This window comes from Giraffa tippelskirchi, chromosome 9 (assembly GCF_054371585.1).
Source record: "Giraffa tippelskirchi isolate mGirTip1 chromosome 9, T2T-mGirTip1v1.2.pri, whole genome shotgun sequence".
Taxonomy (NCBI): domain Eukaryota; kingdom Metazoa; phylum Chordata; class Mammalia; order Artiodactyla; family Giraffidae; genus Giraffa; species Giraffa tippelskirchi.
Window position 1 is genome coordinate 107,907,303 of NC_137283.1, and position 21,071 is coordinate 107,928,373.

A 21,071-nucleotide genomic window follows, 5' to 3' on the forward strand; every position below is an offset into this window, starting at 1 on the left:
TATTGCCTACTCTGTCCAGAATATATTTTTTCTCTCAAGGTGATCATTAAGTAAATCTTCATAACATGATTATGGGTTATTTCAGGAAAAAAGGGATTTTATTTTTCATTTATTTATCATTGTTGGCTACTACAAATTAACATGAGTCACTGAGTCTTTTCTGGGCTTCCCTTGTGGCTCAGCTGGTAAAGAATCTGCCTGCAATGTGGGTAACCTGGGTTCGATCCCTCAGTTGGAAAGATTCCCTGGAGAAGGGAAAGGCTACCCATTCCAGTATTCTGGCTTGGAGAATTCCAGGGACTGTATAGTCCATGGGGTCACAAAGAGTTGGACATGACTGAGCGAATTTCACTTTCACTGAGTCTTCTCCATAGACAGTTTCTGCTTTTTCCTTACATTTGTCTGTCTAAAGTCCCTATTATGAGCTACAAAGACCAGAAATTGGGTCTTCTCGCAGAAACATGAAAATAGTGAAAGCCTCAGTAAAGACTTTTATCATACTCATAACTGTTGACTCTACATGGAGTAGACTATGGAAACAGACTTTTCAGTGTAAGCTGATATCAGGATGACAAAGAGATACCTGTCAGACTACCAAATGATTAGAGTCAGGATTTCTAGGATTCTTTAAATCCAGAAACGGATGACTTCGTGAAATTGATTGCTTCACCCAAAATCAGAAAAACAAAAATTGTTTCAGTTCAGTCGTTCAGTCATGTCTGACTCTTTGCGACCCCATGAACTGCAGCATGCCAGGCCTCCCTGTCTATCACCAACCCCCGGAGTTTACCCAAACTCATGTCCATCTAGTTGGTGATGCCATTAAGCCATCTCATCCTCTGTCATCCCCTTCTCCTCCTGCCGCCAATCCTTCCCAGCATCAGGGTCTTTTCCAATGAGTCAACTCTTCGCATCAGGTGGCCAAAGTATTGGAGTTTCAGCTTCAACATCAGTCCTTCCAATGAACACCCAGGACTGATCTCCTTTAGGATGGACTGGTTGGATCTCCTTGCAGTCCAAGGGACTCTCAAGAGTCTTCTCCAACACCACAGTTCAAAAGCATCAATTCTTCGGCGCTCAGCTTTCTTCACAGTCCAACTCTCACATCCATTCATGACTACTGGAAAAACCATAGCCTTGACTAGACAGACCTTTGTTGGCAAAGTAATGTCTCTGCTTTTTAATATGCTATCTAGGGTGGTCATAACTTTCCTTCCAAGGAGTAAGCGTCTTTTAATTTCATGGCTGCAATCACCATCAGCAGTGATTTTGGAGCCCCAAAAAATAAAGCCAGCCACTGTTTCCCCATCCATTTCCCATGAAGTGATGCGACCAGATGCCATGATCTTAGTTTTCTGAATGTTGAGCTTTAAGCCAGCTTTTTCACTCTCCTCTTTCACTTTCATCAAGAGGCTCTTTAGTTCTTCTTCGCTTTCTGCCATAAGGGTGGTGTCATCTGCATATCTGAGGTTATTGATATTTCTCCCGGCAGTCCTGATTCCAGCTTGTGCTTCATCCAGCCTAGGATTTCTCATGATGTACTCTGCATATAAGTTAAATAAGCAGGGTGACAATATACAGCCTTGACGTACTCCTTTCCCAATTTGGAACCAGTCTGCTATTCCATGTCCAGTTCTAACTGTTGCTTCTTGACTTGCATACAGATATCTGAGGAGGCAGATGAGGTAGTCTGGTATTCTCATCTCTTGAAGAATATTCCACAGTTTGTTGTGATCCACACAGTCAAAAGCTTTGGCATAGTCAATAAAGCAGAAGTAGATGTTTTTCTGGAATTTTCTTGCTCTTTCGATGATCCAATGGATGTTGGCAATTTGATCTCTGGTTCCTCTGCTTTTTCTAAAACCAGCTTGAACATCTGGAAGTTCACTGTTCATGTACTGTTGAAGCCTGGCTTGGAGAATTTTGAGCATTACTTTGCTAGTGTGTGAGATGAGTGTAATTGTGTGGTAGCTTGAACATTGTTAGGGAGAAACATAAAAATTATGATTCTAGAGAAAACATATAAAACTACCCCAAAATAGTTAAAATGGTTAAAATTACACAAAATACCTTTCCTTAGCTCTTTTACTTTTCATGGCCATGTAGCTTTTTTACATTGTTGCTGCTATTCAGATGCTAAGTTGTGTCCAACTCTTTGCAATTCCATGGACTATAGTGCATATGTTTCCTTGCTACTTTACATAGGTTCAATAAAAATATTCTCCTTTCTGCAAGGCAGTTATTTAATAATTGCTTTTGTAACCATGGTTATGCCTCAAATCTCATTAAATTACATACAGAAAGTCCATTATTAAACAATAAGGTCCAAGCAACTTGCTTGAGATGAACTGGATGGTTGTTGGTTTCTTGTCTTGGTATAAGAGCTGATAAGAGCAATATTTTACATTAAAAATAATGACAACCTTATGAGCTTTACGAAGTTTCCAGATAAAGATAACTCCTAACCTTTAGTATCATGTGACTTTAATTTTATTAACCAAATTACAAGAAGGTTTTTTGTATATAGGTGTGACCTTTCATCACATTTACATAATAAAAACAAAATATCCAAGTAATGATACTGCATTAGAAAATCACTAAACAGATTTATGCAGTCAAAGTCATGCCTTAGGAGGAAATTTGAAGGCAAAATTGATACTGTAACTGAGTAAGAAATGTACATCACATTCCAAAGTCAGAAAATGAAATACAACAACCTTGTGTTGTAAAGGATTAACCTTTCACATTCCAAAGAAAGGTTTCACCTTTGCTGAACTCCTGGGAGATAACCTCTAAGACCACGGAATAGCCTGCCTGATAAAAACACTTTTAGTTTACCTAGGAGCTTCATGCTCTGCAAGATAGTCTACGCTAACAATGTGATTTATGATGGGGCTTTAAGCCATTTGGTACCAGCTTTGGTGGCTCAGACAGAAAAGAATCTGCCTGCAATGCAGCAGTCCTTGGACTGGGAAGATCTCCTGGAGAAGGGAATGGCTACTCACTCCAGTATTCTTGCCTGGAGAATTCCATGGACAGAGGAGCCTGGCAGGCTACAGTCCATGGAATGCAAAGAATTGGACATCACTAAGCGACTATCACTTTCACTTTTTCACAATCTCCAGAGGGACCGGAGACTGAAGGTCAGTCACATGAGCAGTCAGCCATGCTATGTGACAAGCCCACAATAAAAAAACTGGATACCAAAGCTCAGAGGAGATTCCTTGGTTAGCAATACTCCAAGCATATCATACATCATTGCTAGAATTAAGTGCTATCTGCATGACTTCACTGGAAGACAAGTAGTAGTTCATGCCTGGTGTTTCCTGGACTTTGCTGTGCTGTGCTTAGCTGTTCAGTAGTATCTGACTCTTTGTGACTGCATAGACTGTACCCCACCAGGCTCCTCTGTTCAGGCTCCTCTTGTTCTCCAGGCAAGAATACTAGAGTGGGTTGTCATGCCCTCCTCCAGGGGACTCTTCCCAACCCAGGGCTCAAACCCAGGTCTCCTGCATTGCAGGCGGATTCTTTACTGTCTGAGCCACCAGTGAAGCCCAAGAATACTGGAGTGGGTAGCCTATCCCTTCTCCAGGGGACCTTCCTGACCTAGGAATCGAACTGGGATCTCCTGAATTGTAGGCAGATTCTTTACCAGCTGAGCTACTAGGGAAGCCCTAGGCTTCCTGAGCTTTACCTTATGTCCTTTTTTGAGGTGCTGATTTAAATTTGTATGTTTTTGTTGAAATAAACTATAACCATGAGTGTAATAGCTTTTCTGAGTTCTATGTATTCTTTCAGTGAATCACTGAGCCCAAAGGTGACCTTGGGGACCTTGGAAATTTGCAACCGAGATAAAGTAACATCAGCAAAAACAGTCACATTGTCTGATTCTTGTTCCCTCAGTATATGAAACCTTGAGTCCTTCCTATAAGATATTCCCTGATAGAAACAAAAATATCCCTGATTTTGGCAATGCCAATGTCTGAAGATATGTGATGATCTTTTTGGATATGTCATATCCAAAAGCTGCTGTTTTCTACCTTGAAAAGATTAAGTGGAAACTTGATGAGCTTGGTATATTTGTAAGTTATTTTTTTCTTTCAAATACTTGTCATATCTTTAATTTGTGAAAGCTATCCTTCTATATCTTGGACTCCCTCACAAATCTTATTGGCATATAAACTCCTTTTCTTTTCTAAATGCTTTAATCTCTGAGTGGTTTATGTTTTACTTCAGCCAGTGGTAGTTTGTATCAGTAGTATTTTACTAGACTGGTTAAGAGAATCAAATTCCACTATTTGTGGCATATTCATAGAAATGCTCAGAAGTGGATCTGAGAATTAGAAATCACAGGAAAACATTCTATCCAAATACCAAAGGCAAAGCTCTCACTCTGCTTAAGAGCTATACTATAAAAGAACAAAGAGAAAATGACCCTCTCTGGAAATTTGTTTAGGCTTAGGTGTCCAATATTTAAATCACGCCACAAGAGAGAAGCAAAGTATATAATACTGATATAAATTCTTTCAAGTTTATCAAATCAAAGAGTTATATACATAAAATCACAGAATAAGCTTTTAAAAGACAAGTTCATTTTGAAATTAAAGTAAAAGTAGAACTTCTTAACCCAGAAATATTTCTTTTAATTCTGATACTAAATTTCCCAGTTTTAAATTTGTGGCTTAGCTTATTTTGGGGAAAATGAAGGTAATAATTTTGTGCTGTGTTCAAGCATTCAATATTTAAGATATTAATAGTGCTATTCTTTCACATGTATTGTTACAAAGGCTGGGTTTAGCTATCTCTGAAAATACATTTTTAAGGTATTAAAGGTACTTTTTCTTTTGCTAGAAATTATAAAACCAAAAATGTTCCATGGAATTCTCAAGAGTGTTTTAAAATTTAATTTTAAATGGGTTTCCTGTGTACCAATAGGATTTATGTTTTAAATAACACAGTTGTGAAGTTAAAAGAACCTACAGTGATGAAAAGTGAAATAGTTTCCAATTTAACGAGAAGATTCTGGACAACTGCCTTGTAAACAACAATCTTACATTTCAAGCAAGAAATGATTCACATTCTGTACTAGTTCAGTAATAGATTTTTCTAAGAAATATCCCACAAGTCAATGTACATTTAACTTTAAAGAAAATTAACCAAAGAAAAGCTTCCAAGGTTTTTCAGAACTTATGCTAAAATTTACTTGATCAGATTAAGCAAAATTAGGTCAAAAGAATATTTTAGCTATGACTAGAAGGTCTGGCTCACTTTATAATCTTCTTTTCATAAAGACTAAAATCTATTTAACAATTTAAGCACTTTTAATACTTTGTAGTGGTGAACAAACTTTTATAAGTGAGTAGAATCCTATTATAATGAACATCACTCTGATGTTCGCTTCCTTATGGCACTTCTTCCTATGTTCTAACCACAGCCAAGAGCTGATACGGCCTGAAGAGACATGTTGAACAGGATATCAAAAGTCACAGAAACACAGCCTCTCAGTTGGCAGTTATTTCATTTAATGAAGCTGTTTTTCAGATAAGATATTTATATACTCCATTCACTCTTTTCAAAATATTTTATCAGTTCAGTAAAATGACATGCTTTTAAAGAGTGTCCTATTGGTAGAATCTCAGGTTTCAAACTTTTTTAGTGTTGTTGACTGCTGATGCTCAGACAAATAGGGTTTCTCACAGGATAAATCTTTGCTCATTTCAGATTCAAGACATGCATACAGTTTTTCCTCTCACAAATCTCATTTCTTTATGCATTTTAAAACTGTCTCAAGCACCTACAGAAAAGATTTCTTTCCTAATCATAAAACCCCTGCTTGGTTAGATTCCACACAGAGGCAGTGACAAGACAGAAACAATGGCTGAGGAATAATTGAGGCCTTTTGTTAAGGAATTCATGGTGAATATATTTATTTGTATCCACATTAGAAAAACACTTTTCTAATGTAGGTTGGCTAGTGTTTGAAAAGAGTATTCTATAGACTAGCAGATGTAATGCTGCTGCTGCTGCTGCTGCTGCTGCTGCTACAGTCGTCTCCGACTCTGTGCGACCCCAGAGACAGCAGCCAACCAGGCTCCTCTATCCCTGGGACTCTCCAGGCAAGAATACTGGAGTGGGTTGCCATTTCCTTCTCCAATGCATGAAAGTGAAAAGTGAAAGTGAAGTCGCTCAGTCATGTCCGACTTTTTGAGACCCCATGGACCGTAGCCCACCAGGCTCCTCAGTCCATGGGATTTTCCAGGCAAGAGTACTGGAGTGGGGTGCCATTGCAGATGTAATGGTATTGACTAAAGTGGGACTTTTACCTGTAGAACATACAAAACAAGTTTGAAATGGTATTTCTGGGATCAACAGTAGACTGCCACAAGTTATAGTAGGGAACTTGAGAGTATTCCTATTTTATACTGACTATCTCACTTTCCTCCACAACATTTTTCAAATTCATTCCCTTTGAACATTTATTAAAATCTGGCTTTTTCTTTTCCAAACAACATTTAGAAATTATAATTTTACATTTTAAATTATAATTTTGCATTTTAAATTATAATTTAGTACTCACAAAATTTCATAAAACAGCACTACCTTCTCTATGTGTGAAGCACTCTGACAGTTTCAATGCTATTCTGTATTATTTTCAAAATGTTGACAGTGACCCACTAAATTGATTTCACAATCCATTAATAGGATATGATCGACAGTTTGAAAAACATTGACTTGTCCTAAGTGATAAAAAAAGATGAAGTATGAGGAAATTGAGAAGGTTAAATTCATAAGGAAAGTGACTGGAAATTACTTGCATAATTCTGTGAAAATCAATAATTGGCCTCTAGTATATAACTTGCCACTATATTATTTTTCTGTTGCAGTCTAAATCCTTATGTTTGACTTTCACCCCAATGACTCTCCACTCTCTTCCCATATACTTCAGGGTTTCACACTCATTCTTTTGACTCATGTCTTTGAATTTAGTGCTGGTTATGTGACAGTACCTGTTTGAGACTACTGGGTGGACTGGTATCCTCAATCAATAAGTTACGGAAAATTAAGAATCTGAGACCAATTCTTCCATGAGGAAATAAAGCAGAGGAAAGCTATATATATCAAGATAGAGAATAAAGAAATACAAACAGGCTGACTTCATCTATGAATGGATGAAAACAAAGGTTTGGTAGACAAATATTTTTTGAGCATCTGCTCTGCGCTGATCATTATACCTCTGTGCCACCTACTGTTTTCTTTCTTATATGTTTAGGTGTAAGTCTTATCTCTACTATCAGACTATAAGCAACTTAAAGACATAATTCATGTATAATTTCTTTGAATCTTCTATAGCAACTAGCACAGTATCCTAGGATCAACAAATTCTTGATTATTAGAGATCAATACTTGCTGAATGAACATGTCAAACACACCAATATATAAGTAAAGAACTACCTTGATTCTCAAACCTCTTCCTCTTAGCATCATAATATCAAAGAAAGCAACATTCTGAGTGCCTGTTGTCTGTGCTCCCAAAAAAACAAATAATAAAATACTTAAGTATTCTTAACTAGTGGTTATGTAAAATATGGTCACATATCCTTAAAAGATGAAACAGCAGAATAGCTGAACTGGTGCCTGAAACAGCAGTACTTGATCCAATATGCTCATTCCAAATGAGAGCACCAAGCAAGGTTAATGTATTTCCATGCAATGTAATTATTAAATATTTATTGAGAGACTACTTATGGGCCAGGTACTATGCTAGGTTCTTGGCTACGGTGGTGAGCAAGAAATGATCTTGCCCTCAGGGAGCTTTCAATCTATGGGAAGACAAACAAACAAACGATAACAAGAAAATGTACAAAGTGCAAAGACAGAGGAAGTACATAGAAAAGGCAGCTAAGCCAGATTTGGGAGCAGGTAGGGATGTGAAGAAGAGGCTTAAAGAGGGTTTCTTAGAGGCAGCAGTAAATTGAGATCTGAAGAATTAAGGGAAGCTAGATAAGCAAAATCTAGGCAGAAAGTATGGTGGATAACTTCATACTTATTTTAAAAGATTATTCTAGAAAGCTGAATATACCAAATAACTTTTTTTTATCTTTCTTTGATAGAAAATTCATAATGCCCAGCATTCTGCCTACAGCCTTCATCCAGTCTCTCAACATTACAAACTGACGAACTGGCATTTATAAGTCTTACATGGTTGAAAAACAAAAACAAAAAATACCTCAGAGCGTAAAGTAATAAGAGATCAATTTACTTTTTTTCTGTTAAAACTGTTAAACAGATATAATACAATGAATACAATAGATCATGCATATATAACAAAAAATACATTTCTTCAGTGGTGGTGTCCTAGTTTATAATTTTAATGATTGTCTATGGCATCTAATAGGCTTTTGAGGACGCAATGACACTATACTGGTATGGAGAACACTCTCAAAAACCCATCAGGAGGGTTTCCCTGGTGTTTCAGCAGTAAAGAATCTGCCTGGCAATGCAGGAGACACAGGTTTGATCCCTGATCTGGGAAGATTCCACATGCTGTGGAGGAACTAAGCCCAGGCACCCCACAAGAATCGAGCCTGTGTTCTAGAGCCCGGGAGCTGCAACTACTGATCCACATGACACAATTACTGAAGTCCATGTGCTCTAGAGCCCATGCTCTACAACTCGAGAAGCCACTGTAACAAGAAGCCCATGCACTGCAACTAGAGAGCAGCCCCCACTTGGTACAACTAAGGAAAAGCCCTCTCAGCAATGAAGACCCAGCGTAGCAAAAAAAAAAAAAAAAACCTATCAGGAGAAAAAATCGATCTGATTCTTTACATAAACACTATAAGCAAAAGAAGCAACATATACTCTGGTCAAGACAATATTTTAAAACTTTAAACTTTACCATTTTGTTATATCTAATTCTCTTTATATAACAAATCACCAAAAAAAAAAAAAGGAGGAAAGTTAAATAAGTACACAGGTTATGAAGAATAAGGCTGAGGTACTGGAAAGGTCTATTTACCAAGAAGTGAATTTATTTTCACACCGGTGACAGTCAATTCTTATTTTTATTTATCCTCATTTTACTTTAATTAAAAGGTGTCATGGTACCCATAAAGAGTTCGTTGTTTTTTTTTTAAATCTCAAGATGCTATGCCTTAGATAGGTTTGTATTGTACATCTGGGAGTCAGCTTATACTTATCTAAACTTCACATACAATTAAATGTTCTCTGTAGGTACAGCTTTAGTTACAGATGAATAGAGTTCCAGGAAAACTCCATTAGGAGTTTCACTATTTACACTATACCAACAATAGCAGCTGGTGCATTTTTGGCCACACTGAGCACTCCTTCCATTGCTCATGACCAACCCACCCTTTCCCCCTAGTTTGATATCTCACAAGTCAAGCTTTGATTTACATTTTGATGTCTTATCATGGATTAAGAATACTACTCTACAGTTAAAATTTTATTTTTAAAGGAAGAAAGCTTTACACATAACTAAAAAATAATTTTCAAGCATACCATCCCAGCCATTTAGCACACTGTATTAAATATCTCCTTTAACCTTGTACTGTTGAAAATAGGGCATTTCCCTTCAATCTTCCTATCTTTAGCTACAACTTAATAAAAATGGTCATGTTACCAATGACCCACACAGACACAGTTAATTCAAGATTCCAACTACTATTTCCAGGATTAGAATAGTCACAATACCTACTGCTTCAAACACTCAAACTTTCTAGTTTCATAGTTTCATTAAAGTTGAGACCTGTCTTGGATAAAAGTTCTAATTTCATTTTTTTCAATTTCTGATTAAATAAAAAACAAACAAACCTGTTTTTCACTTAAGTGAACAAAATCTATGATATCCTACCGAGTTTCTGCTAGGCAGAGCACAGCTTCAGGGTTGCTACAGCAATTCTTGTACACTGACCATAGACAGCCCCATCCAGGAAGGAAATCATTTGCTCCACCCCCTGAGGAGTGAAAAGTAAGCAGCAGTCTGTGAGCAGAGACACGTTTTCAGTTCAGTAATTGTGACGGAGCAACAGGAGACCATTCTTTATCATCTTTCCTAGTACATGTCACCCCAACAACCCAAACAAACTTCAAATCAAGTTGCTGTGTGAGTACATATTTCCACATCATGGTAGGATTGTATTCTTTACCCAACCCCCACTAGAAACCTGAGCCAGGGAACAAACCAAAGCGATTTCATCCTAGGCACGAAGAAAAAGAAAAAAAAAAAAGTAAATTTAGAATATTCTCACTTTTATGAAGAGTACCTTTTGGTTCTTGCTTTCAGGCTTTAACCCCTGCAAACTCAGGATCTATGACAATTTTTTCTCTTCTGGGCTGCTCAGATATAACATTTACTGAGTCTTTATTCAGTGCCAACCCTTCTGCTGGGTGCTTTGACATGTTATTTCATTTAATCTCACAACAACCCTATGAGGTAGGTAGTAATACAATCCCACCTTTACAAATGAGAAACAGAGGTTCCAAAAAGTTATTTGATTGTCTAAACTACTAAGTGGCAGAATCAATGTGAACCCAAGTCTCCTATTTCTGAGATCTATGTTTTTTCTACTACATTGCACTGATTTTGCAAGAAAATTCACAATTCTTAGTTAAAATATTCAAGTGTTCCTTAAGTGATTTTAATTTTTTATGGTAATTTGTTTTAGTAAAACACTTCCACAAGTAATGACTTTACTACTGATAAATTAAAAATATTCAGCCACCGTCTTAAGTGCACAGAAAACAAAGGCATATCTTGGTGAGTTTTTTGCCAAGTATAAACTACAGCACTCACATTCTTGAGAAAAGATAAAGTTGAAAAATAGGTAAGGTGATGAAACTGAGTTTAGATGAAGCAGTCTGTGGAATATCTCTTGGATTGAAGGAGCTGTAAGGGGAGAGGGAGTGAAAGTGGGTGAAGGACAACATTTAAACCAGAGGGAGAGAAACGTTTATTTGTCATTAGTTATTTTCAAGGACAAATCCAAGTAAAAATCTGCCCATTTTCATTCATATCTCCACTTCAGGTATGGAAAGGTATTCGAGAAGCACCTCTTTTTTTCTTCATAAGAATTTATCATAGTTTTTCTCCTTCCCCCACAGAGAGCTCACAATTACTCTTTCTCCTACATATACTCTTTGGGATTTCCTAAGAGGATATAAAGACTACCTTTTAAAAAATTGCTTTTCCTGGCTCCCCAAGATTTTGATCTTTTAATTCTTTCATACCTATAGCTTGACTATCCCCCAGCTATAGATAAAGATGTACCTCCAAATCTGTCCCTTTGGAATCACCATTTTTTAAACTGCTATCCTATCTTCTGAGCTCCTCCCTTCTGTTTTGCCTTTTGTGTCAGTCTTCTAGTTCTACTTCAGGTGATGACTCCAATTCTCTAGTTGCCCCAAAGGATTCTGGTGAGAAACAAAGTAAGTTCAGTAGAGTCGTACTAGTTTCCACACGTTTCTGGAAAGACAGGTCAACAAACGTAAATTCACTATAAAGCATATATGTACAAAGAAATATCTTATGGCATCACTAATCAAAGCATAAAAATATAGTTATAAAGGAGTCAGATTAAAAAAAAAACAAGAGTTATTATAAAAGAAAATGGTAATAGCAGAGAAAGGCTTTCACAGTTGGATTACTGTCATCTAAAAGGTAGTTAACTATGAGTTCCTATTTGTAGTTGTCACATTAAAAACGGACTAAAGGCCTCTTCATAAAGCTTTTCCCTTTCCAAAAAAGAAAAACATTCCCCAGCTCTAAAACAAGACAGGAAAGAAGCACCAGAAAAGTTAAAAGACCTGTCCATACTCTGTTAATTTTATATTTGTTCTTTATAAGCTTCTTAAGGTTACAAGCCTACTAAATGAAAAAGTGGAATGGCACTTATATCTCAAATTCAACTCAATTTTAAATATCATCAATCTAGTATAATGTTTTAAACTTAGCTTAATGTATCTGCAAAGTGAACAATGTTTCTAAAACATGGTATGCTGAGGTATTTTAGTCAATAAAAAAGAACAAGAAAGCAATCATTTATTATTTGGGTTTCTTAGGAGGTCATTATAAAATACTACAATTTGATACTTTATAGAGGCTAGAAACATAATTCAAAATTTCATAAAGGTATATTAAATTAAAACCACTTTAGACAGTTCAAGATCTCATTGACAAAGTTCATTCAAGGTGATAGTTTGGCTATTGTGTTACTGTTCCCACATAATATCATCTCGCCTCAATTTCATCTGAAGATTATGGACTCGTATTGGACGAACATTGCTGTTCTTTTGAAGTGAGTTAGTTAGCAAACATTTTCTGGAGCTATTTTTTATATTCTTTGTTCCTTTACAGTTGCTATCTTCTTGCTGAGTAGCTGAAGTTTCACTCATCTTTGAATTCTGAACTTTTTGCTGCAGTTTGTGGACCTGGAAAGAAAAAAAATCTAATATTTCAGTCAAAAATATACTTAAAATATACCTTATAATAGAGGACAGGATTGATGGTTTAAAGATTACATGAAATTAAAAAGTTTGGTAAGTCTTTATTTATTGAATACTTATTGCACACCTAACACTGTGCTAGTTATACAGAAACATAATGAATAAAAAATCATTGCTTTCAAGGAGCTTATTGTTCTTATTATTAAAGAAAAAAAAGCACATATGTGACAACTAGAGAATAATTCAAGCCAGAATAACTTTGAGTAGGACAAAAAGTGTATGTCTAAGAAGGACAAAGAAGGACAAGATCAATGTGAGCTGGAGAATCTGAGAGAAGGAAATGTTTGTTTTTGTAAGATAAGAAATGGGAAAAATCAGGAGAACATGGAGGAGAGAGAAGGACCTTTCTGGTGACATTAACAACAAAGCAAAAATTTGGTGCTAGGAGTGAACATCAAGTTTATAGAGTCTATATTTTTTCTTTAAAGTATTCCTGAATTTCAAGTACTACTGAATGCCAGTTTTATTTTGTTTTTAAAGGCAAAGGAATAACTTTATCTCATTGAGGAGTTTCTAGTAATGATTGGGTTGACGGAATTAAACAAAACAAAATCTATAAACTAGTTAAACCCTTTTCTTCCAAGTCTAGTCCATTACTGAATCTTTTAAAAAATTATTTATTTTGGCCGCATTACATGGCTTGTGGGAACTCAATTCCCCAATCATGGACGGAACCCATGTACCCTACTGAGGAAGTGTGGAATCCTAACCAATGGAGCACCAGGGAATTCCCCACATTACTTAATCTATTTCACTTAAGCATAGCCTGATTTGTAGAGCTGGTCCAGACATTGGCTAAGTATCTGGTGTCCTGTTTACCTAAAAATTCTTAAAAATTTTTACTTCTATAGCTATTTGCTTCTATAGCTATTATATATATATTATATTATATAAACTATTATATATATAATATTTTTCAAAATATAATTTATGTACATACTGCCTAAATTTAAAAAATACGACTACTCTTCTATTCCTTTCAGGTTTCTCCTATGTGATTCTAAGAAAGTATACAAGTTACGTAATTTTCACCCTAAGACAATCATACAGAAAGTTTACTTACTATAGCTTTAAAAGCCAGTTAAGTGAAAATGTTTGCTTCAAAATTTCATTTCCTTCTGTCTTTCTTTATTGGCTATAGAAGAATAAAGGCAGTAAAATTCTGCATTCTTTATTACTCTCCTATAAAAGTGGGGAAGGCTTAATTGTGAGGTTAATATATTACCAACTTATATGAATGCTGATTATTCCATTAGCAGATAGCTACATGATATGACCTGAGGGTTCCTGGAAAGATTCCCTCTGCTTTCTGTTCTAGAAGCATAACAGTCCTAAGAGTGAATTCATTGTCTTGGGATAAAATATAATATTCCATGATTTTTTGGTCAAAATATTAAGACTATTATGCCATTCTTAGTTATTACGAATTTATACACAAGGATAGAGTCCTCCTCATCACCTCCACTAGAGTGAGCTAAGCATAGGTCCCCAAGGAATGGAATACAGCATGGCTTGTTCTGAGAAACTGGAAATAGTGGTTTTAGAGATGGGGGTATGCTTGAGGAGCCAGGTTTATATATGAGATAGACACCTGTTGACCTAAGGGGCTTCAGTAAGGCATTAGGAAAGAGAGGGATAAGAGGAAAGAATGCTAAAAGGACAGCTGGGAGAGCTGTAAAGCAAATTTAGCCTACCTCTTAATTTTCCCAAAGTTACTTCTGAATACATAACTAAACTTTCTCTTTTTTCTCTCCCTTTGGCTGTGCCGTGTGGCTTGTAGGATCTTAGTTCCCCAACCAAGGACTGAACCCGGGCCCCAGCAATGAAAGCATAGAGCTCTAACCACTGGACAGCCAGAGAATTCCCCATAACTAAATTTCTCTGTTCCCCTTTCTTTATATTATATTGAGAATTATGTAGCAGACCATGTTATTTCAATGTACAGATGACTCTATTTTATCATAAGTCTAAGTGACTCCTATCTATCATCTTTTCACTAAGCCACACATACAGGCCTCAAATTTGGAAGGTCTAGAGAAACGTAACATTGAACCCAGATATATTATCTTTTTATTAAAATTTTTTACTAAAACTTTCTTACACTATCTTGATGCTGCATTAGTTTGGAAATTTGTTCTCCTTTAATTTCCATTTTCTTGACTAAACGCTCTAGTTCACATTCTATATCTTCATAGACTGATTGGCTTTCAGTCTCTTTCATTTGATTCAGCAGGTCTTGGTACTCCCTATGAAAGAAAAGCAAGTATCAAGCACTATTACAGTTTATAGTATACAAACTATATATACATATAATATATATAAACTATACATTAATCTTTGTCACAATTAAACAATATTCTGCTCAATCATAAATTTTTTTCAGAGTTAAATATTAACCTTCAAAGACAGCTTCTTTTTGTAGAGTTATCAAATTAAATCTATGGTAATTATAAACAGGCTCTTATGATTTGCGATTAGATATATTTAGAAATATCTCAGACTTAGGATCTTAAAGAATCTTAAAAAAAGTTTGAATTCTTACTTGTTCATAGTTAAATGTAGTAAAATATTCTGATGTCCTTAGCTAGAGGCATTAAGGGACTCTTTTTCATTCCAAGTTTGGAATTCTTAATGTAGAATCTTTGGAAGAATTCCAGCTATAGAAGTATTTGCCTGAGAAATTCCTAGATTTGGTGATAGCCTGCTCGAAAAAACCACTGCTAACAGAACTAGTTGTATCTTCTACAGAGGTCTTAGTTCAACTAGTTGGCCACTCAAGTCACATATTTTCTGGAATATTTGTTGAAAAGATATTTAAACTTGAAGCTTAAAATATGTATCCCATACAGAATCTTTGAAGCATATGGATGCTTCAAAGATGCAATGCAGACCAGCCAGAATGGAAAACAAGAATTTGCATTCCTATTTGTCTAATGAAATCATTCACTTAACTGAAAAGATTATAAAAAGCAAAAGGAGAATCTATCTTAGAAAAGCATTTGTGAATTATAATTTAAGGTCAACAGACCCCATTTGTTAGAATGACAGAAATATTTGTCTATCAGTTCAGATGTTGGGAATACAGAAACACTTTAAATAGAAAAAAGTAGTAATCTTCAGATCAAAATAAGTTCAAAAGGCTAAGTAAAGCTTTTAAGAATTTGTAAGTGACATTGTTTGAAAGACTGAGAAGAAAAAAAGATACCTAAATTTGTCTTGATACTTCTTGTGATAAATACTTACATAGTCATTCGGTCCAGCTCATCTTGCATTGCCATCAGAAGTTCAGACAAACTGTTGCAAATAGAAATGGACTTTTCCGAGTCAGAAGGTACAGCTTTACATTGAGAAGTTGTTCCAGAAGGCTTGTAGAGACATCTAAGCTCAGTAACTTCAGCTGGTTTCTGAAGGATATGTGGCCCATAATGTTGCACTGTTTGGAGGTTTTGTGTACTTGCATTTGCAGAATGGCTTGCACTGGCAGACTTTGGGGGAAAAGAAATAGCTGAGAACGATTTTAAATAACTGATGGCATTTAAATAGCACTTACACCAAAGCATGAATTTATCTCAACAAGTATCCTCATTTTTCCCTTCTCACCTTCTCAGCCATAATAGGCAGTGTTCCAAATTTTGAACAAATTTGCTGAGGTGGTCCTCTCTTTAAACATTTAGTTTTCTAAATATTGACAAGGGAAAAAGTAAACAAAAAATATTTTAAAACACATTTATCAAATTAACACTATTACACATTAGGAAATGCAAGTTACAATGAAATATCACTATATACCTATTAGAATGGTAAAAAAAGAAAAAAGTGACAACAACAAATGCTGGCAGTGGCCAGCACATAGAAACACTACACGCATATTGAATAAACAGTAATAATGGTCATCAAAACTATAACTTCAGAATCATAACATTAAACGGGACTAACATTTTCTTTACCATTATAAATAAAAAAGTTTAATATAATAAATCCAAAACATCAATTTATCAAAACAAATTATTTTTGGTAAAGCTATACTCATTCCCCAATCTTTAGGCAAGTCCAAAGGACATCAGCATAAAAAATAAATAATTTCTCTAGAGAAATGACTATAATTATAATTTAATATAATTTATAATACAATATAATTTAATAGTATATCTTGTCTTTTTATTGTGCATGTATTATATAAAACTGCTTCCAGAATCTGTTGTGTTGTATCTATTGTATTGTTTAGTGCTTCTTTTATAAAGTATCCAAAATACATTTCTTTAACAGTTTAGTACAAGTAATATGTTTGCCTTTCCAGAAAAATTAGAATGCTTATTGTTATTTCACAAATTTAGATGTATTGTTCATTATATGTTCCTTTTTGCTTTGGTTGTCAAGCAAACTCAGAGCTAGGTTTTGTGCTCAAATGTTGCTACTTTCTTTAACCTAGGCTTTATGGAATTTTCTGTCCTCACACCCCAAACCATCATTACTTGACTTACTTTTTAGGTCCATTTCATAGCATTATTTCATATCTTATATTATAAATATCTTCAAATTCTTTTTGGAAATGCACAAGTATAAATACTAAAAGGATGAAGAAATAAGCACTAGCAAATAAGAATAAAGTATTTGCATACCTTTGAAGATTTCTTCTTTTCCTTGAACTGCCTTGGATTTGTTACTGAAGACATTAAAATTCTATTAATTTCAAGTCCAGTTTGAAGCTATAATAGTGAAAAAAACCCTTTACTATTACTTGACTTTTAACAAATTTTCTTTTTCTTCAAAAACATTATAATGAGGGATCATATATCAGTTTATAAAGATAAAAATGTTTTTTTGAAGAAGAAAAGAAAATCCCAAATATTATTTTTTTGTGTGTTAAAGTCACCAAGTCTATTGGTAATTATAATCATTTTCTGTTTATAGCAGAATGAGTTATTTTATATATCTCAAACTGAAAATTAATAGCATGAGTTCTTTCAACTGAGAATATATATGTTTCTCAGAATTTCAAAAGACCAAAAGATCTTTAGCAATACATCCAAGTCTATGAATATATTTGCTGACTTACTGAGATTTCATTATTACAGCAAAAAAAGACAAAACTGATATTAGGAAGCAGAAATTAGAGTCTAGGGTATGCTGCTGCTGCTAAGTTGCTTCAGTCATGTCTGACTCTGTGCGACCCCACAGATGGCAGCCCACCAGGCTCCGCTGTCCCTGGGATTCTCCAGGCAAGAATACTGGAGTGGGTTGCCATTTCCTTCTCCAGTGCATGAAAGGGTAAAGTGAAAGTGAAGTCACTCAGTCGTGTCCGACTCTTAGCTACCCCATGGACTGTAGCCTACTAGGCTCCTCTGTCCATGGGATTTTCCAGGCAAGAGTACTGGAGTGGGGTGCCATTGCCTTCTCCGAATAAAGTATAATAAAACATATGTGATTTTAAAATGCCAGATGACACAGTGTTCTGTTTACCTGAGAAGCTTTATCTTGAAAGAGCTTACGCTGATGTTCTTCTTCCTTTAGTTTTTCCTCTAAATGTTTAATCTTGTCCTACAAAAGAATTGAAAAACTGGGATTATTATACAAAACCTAGAGCCAAATATCTTTTATTCCTTTTCCAAATAGAGCCCTCAGGGTCTTGATTCTTAATAGTTTGGTAAATTAAAGCAGAAAGTAAGAAAAAGGAATGGCAAAAGACGCCAAGTTTTCCTTGGCTTTCTTCATATGATTCTTTACCTACTTTATAAAAGAAGGACAAAGAGAAGCAAAGAATGCATATGCATAGGCTCTATTAATTTTCATTAACAAAACCATAATACTGAAAATTTGGGAGGTTTTAAAGGTCTAGAAGGTCAAACAATACAGTCTTGAGTCTCAATGTTTCATTAAAAATATAGACAACTTACAATAGAAGACTATGCTGTACTTAGCGAAAAGTGAAAGTGAAATCGCTCAGTCATGTCAGACTCTTTGCGACTCCATGGACTGTAGCCTGCAAACTCCCCTGTTCATGGGATTTTCCAGGTAAGAATACCAGAGTGGGTTGCCATTTCCTTGTCCAGAGGATCTTCCTGACCCAGGGATCGCACTGCAGGCAGACTCTTTACCATCTGAGTCACCAGGGAAACAAGATTAATATACATGAAACAAAATGATTTGACCCAGGTCAGGAATATATATGTATAACCTTATACACAAAAGTATTTCATCTTATATCCATGGTATAGTTTGGAATAGGAAGACAGTACTATCTCAAAGGGAGAGCTTCCTGAGTGTTCGAAATCTCAAGGAAGGCTTCACAGAGGAAGCAGGAATGGGCTGTAAAGAGCAATATTGCATAGGAACCTGGAATGTTAGGTCCATGAATCAGGGCAAATTGAAAGAGGTCAAACAGGAGATGACAAGAGTTAACATCAACATTCTCGGAATCAGTGAACTAAGATGGACTAGAATGGGTGAATTTAACTCAGATGACCATTATATCTACTACTGTGGGCAAGAATCCCTTAGAAGAAATGGAGTAGCCATCAGAGTCAACAAAAGAGTCCGATATGCAGTACTTGGATGCAATCTCAAAATGACAGAATGATCTCTGTTCGTTTCCAAGAAAAACCATTCAATATCATGGTAATTCAAGTCTATGTCCCGACCAGTAACGCCAAAGAAGCTGAAGTTGAACAGTTCTATGAAGACCTACAAGACCTTCTAGAACTAACATGCAAAAGAGATGTCCTTTTCATTATAGGGAACTGGAATGCAAAAGTAGGAAGTCAAGAAAGACCTGGAGTAACAGGCAAATTTGGACTTGAAGTACAGAATGAAGCAGGGCAAAGGCTAATAGAGTTCTGTCAAGAGAATGCACTGGTCATACCAAACACCCTCTTCCAACAACACAAGAGAAGACTCAACACATGGACATCACCAGAAGGTCAACACTGAAATCAGATTGATTATATTCTTTGCAGCCGAAGATGGAGAAGCTCTATACAGTCAGCAAAAACAAGACCAGGAGCTGACTGTGGCTCAGATCATGAACTCCTTATTGCCAAATTCAGACTGAAATTGAAGAAAGTGGAGAAAAACACTAGACCATTCAGGTATGACCTAAATCAAATCCCTTATGACTATACAGTAGAAGTGAGAAATAGATTCAAAGGACTAGATCTGATAGACAGAATACATGATGAACTACGGATGGAGGTTTGTGACATTGTCCAGGGGACAGGAATCAAGACCATACTCAAGAAAAAGAAATGCAAAAAAGCAAAATGGCTGTCTGAGGAGGCTTTACAAATAGCTGTGAAAAGATGGGAAGCGAAAAGCAACGGAGAAAAGGAAAGATATTCCTATCTGAATGCAGAGTTCCAAAAAATAGCAAGGAGAGATAAGAAAGCCTTCCTCAGTGATCAATGCAAAGAAATAGAGGAAAACAATAGAATGGGAAAGACTAGAGCTCTTTTCAAGCAAATGAGAGATACCGAGGGAATATTTCATGCAAAGATGGATTCAATAAAGGACAGAAATAGCAGGGACCTAACAGAAGCAGAAGACATTAAGAAGAGGTGGCAAGAATACACAGAAGAATTGTACAAAAAAGTTCTTCACGACCCAGACAATCACGATGGTATGATCACTCACCTAGAGCCAGACATCCTGGAATGTGAAGTCAAGGGGGCCTTAGGAAGCATCACTACAAACAAAGCTAGTGGAGGTGATGGAATTCCAGTTGAGCTATTTCAAATCTTGAAAGATGACACTGTGAAAGTGCTGCACTCAATATGCCAGCAAATTTGGAAAACTCAGCAGTGGCCACAGGACTGGAAAAGGTCAGTTTTCATTTCAATCCCAAAGAAGGGCAATGCCAAGGAATGCTCAAACTACCACACAATTGCACTCGTCTCACACACTAGTAAAGTAACGCTTAAAATTCTCCAAGCTGGGCTTCAGCAATACGTGAACCATGAACTTCCAGATGTTCAAGTTGGTTTTAGAAAAGGCAGAGGAACCAGAGATCAAATTGCCAACATCTGCTGGATCATCGAAAAAGCAAGCGAGTACCAGAAAAACATCTATTTCTGCTTTACTGACTATGCCAAAGCCTTTGACTGTGTGGATCACAATAAATGGTGGAAAATTCTGAAAGAGATGGGAATACCAGACCATCTGACCTGTCTCTTGAGAAACCTGTATGCAGGTCAGGAAGCAACAGTTAGAACTGGACATGGAACAACAGACTGGTTCCAAATATGAAAAGGAGTACATCAAGGCTGTATATTGTCACCCTGCTTATTTAACTTATCTGCAGAGTACATCATGAGAAATGCTGGGCTGGAGGAAGCAGAAGCTGGAATCAAGATTGCCAGGAGAAATATCAATAACCTCAGATATGCAGATGACACCACCCTTATGGCAGAAAGTGAAGAAGAACTAAAGAGCCTCTTGATGAAAGTGAAAGAGGAGAGTGAAAAAGTTGGCTTAAAGCTCAACATTCAGAAAAGTAAGATTATGGCATCCGTTCCCATCACTTCATAGCAGATAGATGGGGAAACAGTGGAAAC

The 21,071-nt window shown here is 36.0% G+C and overlaps 2 protein-coding genes across 24 annotated transcripts in view; both read right to left on the reverse strand.

The window, feature by feature from the left end:
• The window catches only part of LOC145520425 (uncharacterized), a 174,710-nt gene extending 163,277 nt beyond the window's left edge, over positions 1–11,433 (reverse strand). The window contains exons 1-3 of the mRNA XM_081526707.1: positions 11,291–11,433; positions 10,817–10,909; positions 9,875–9,977 (exon numbers count right to left, since the gene is read on the reverse strand). The gene's annotated coding sequence lies outside the window, so the exon portion shown is untranslated. The remainder of the gene's footprint in view (positions 1–9,874; positions 9,978–10,816; positions 10,910–11,290) is intronic.
• CEP57L1 (centrosomal protein 57 like 1) overlaps positions 10,950–21,071 on the reverse strand; it is an 86,228-nt gene continuing 76,106 nt past the window's right edge. For 21 of the 23 annotated variants that reach the window (XM_081526787.1, XM_081526776.1, XM_081526788.1 and 18 more), the window contains 6 exons: positions 17,986–18,063; positions 17,145–17,231; positions 16,126–16,203; positions 15,769–16,010; positions 14,627–14,771; positions 12,027–12,450 (listed from right to left, as the gene is read on the reverse strand). In XM_081526787.1, the coding sequence (XP_081382913.1) occupies positions 12,232–12,450; positions 14,627–14,771; positions 15,769–16,010; positions 16,126–16,203; positions 17,145–17,231; positions 17,986–18,063 (849 nt within the window). In that variant the 3' untranslated portion in view covers positions 12,027–12,231. Of the gene's footprint in view, positions 11,434–12,026; positions 12,451–14,626; positions 14,772–15,768; positions 16,011–16,125; positions 16,204–17,144; positions 17,232–17,985; positions 18,064–21,071 lie in introns of those variants that run through there. The other 2 variants (XM_081526786.1, XM_081526785.1) reach the window with 2 other exon arrangements.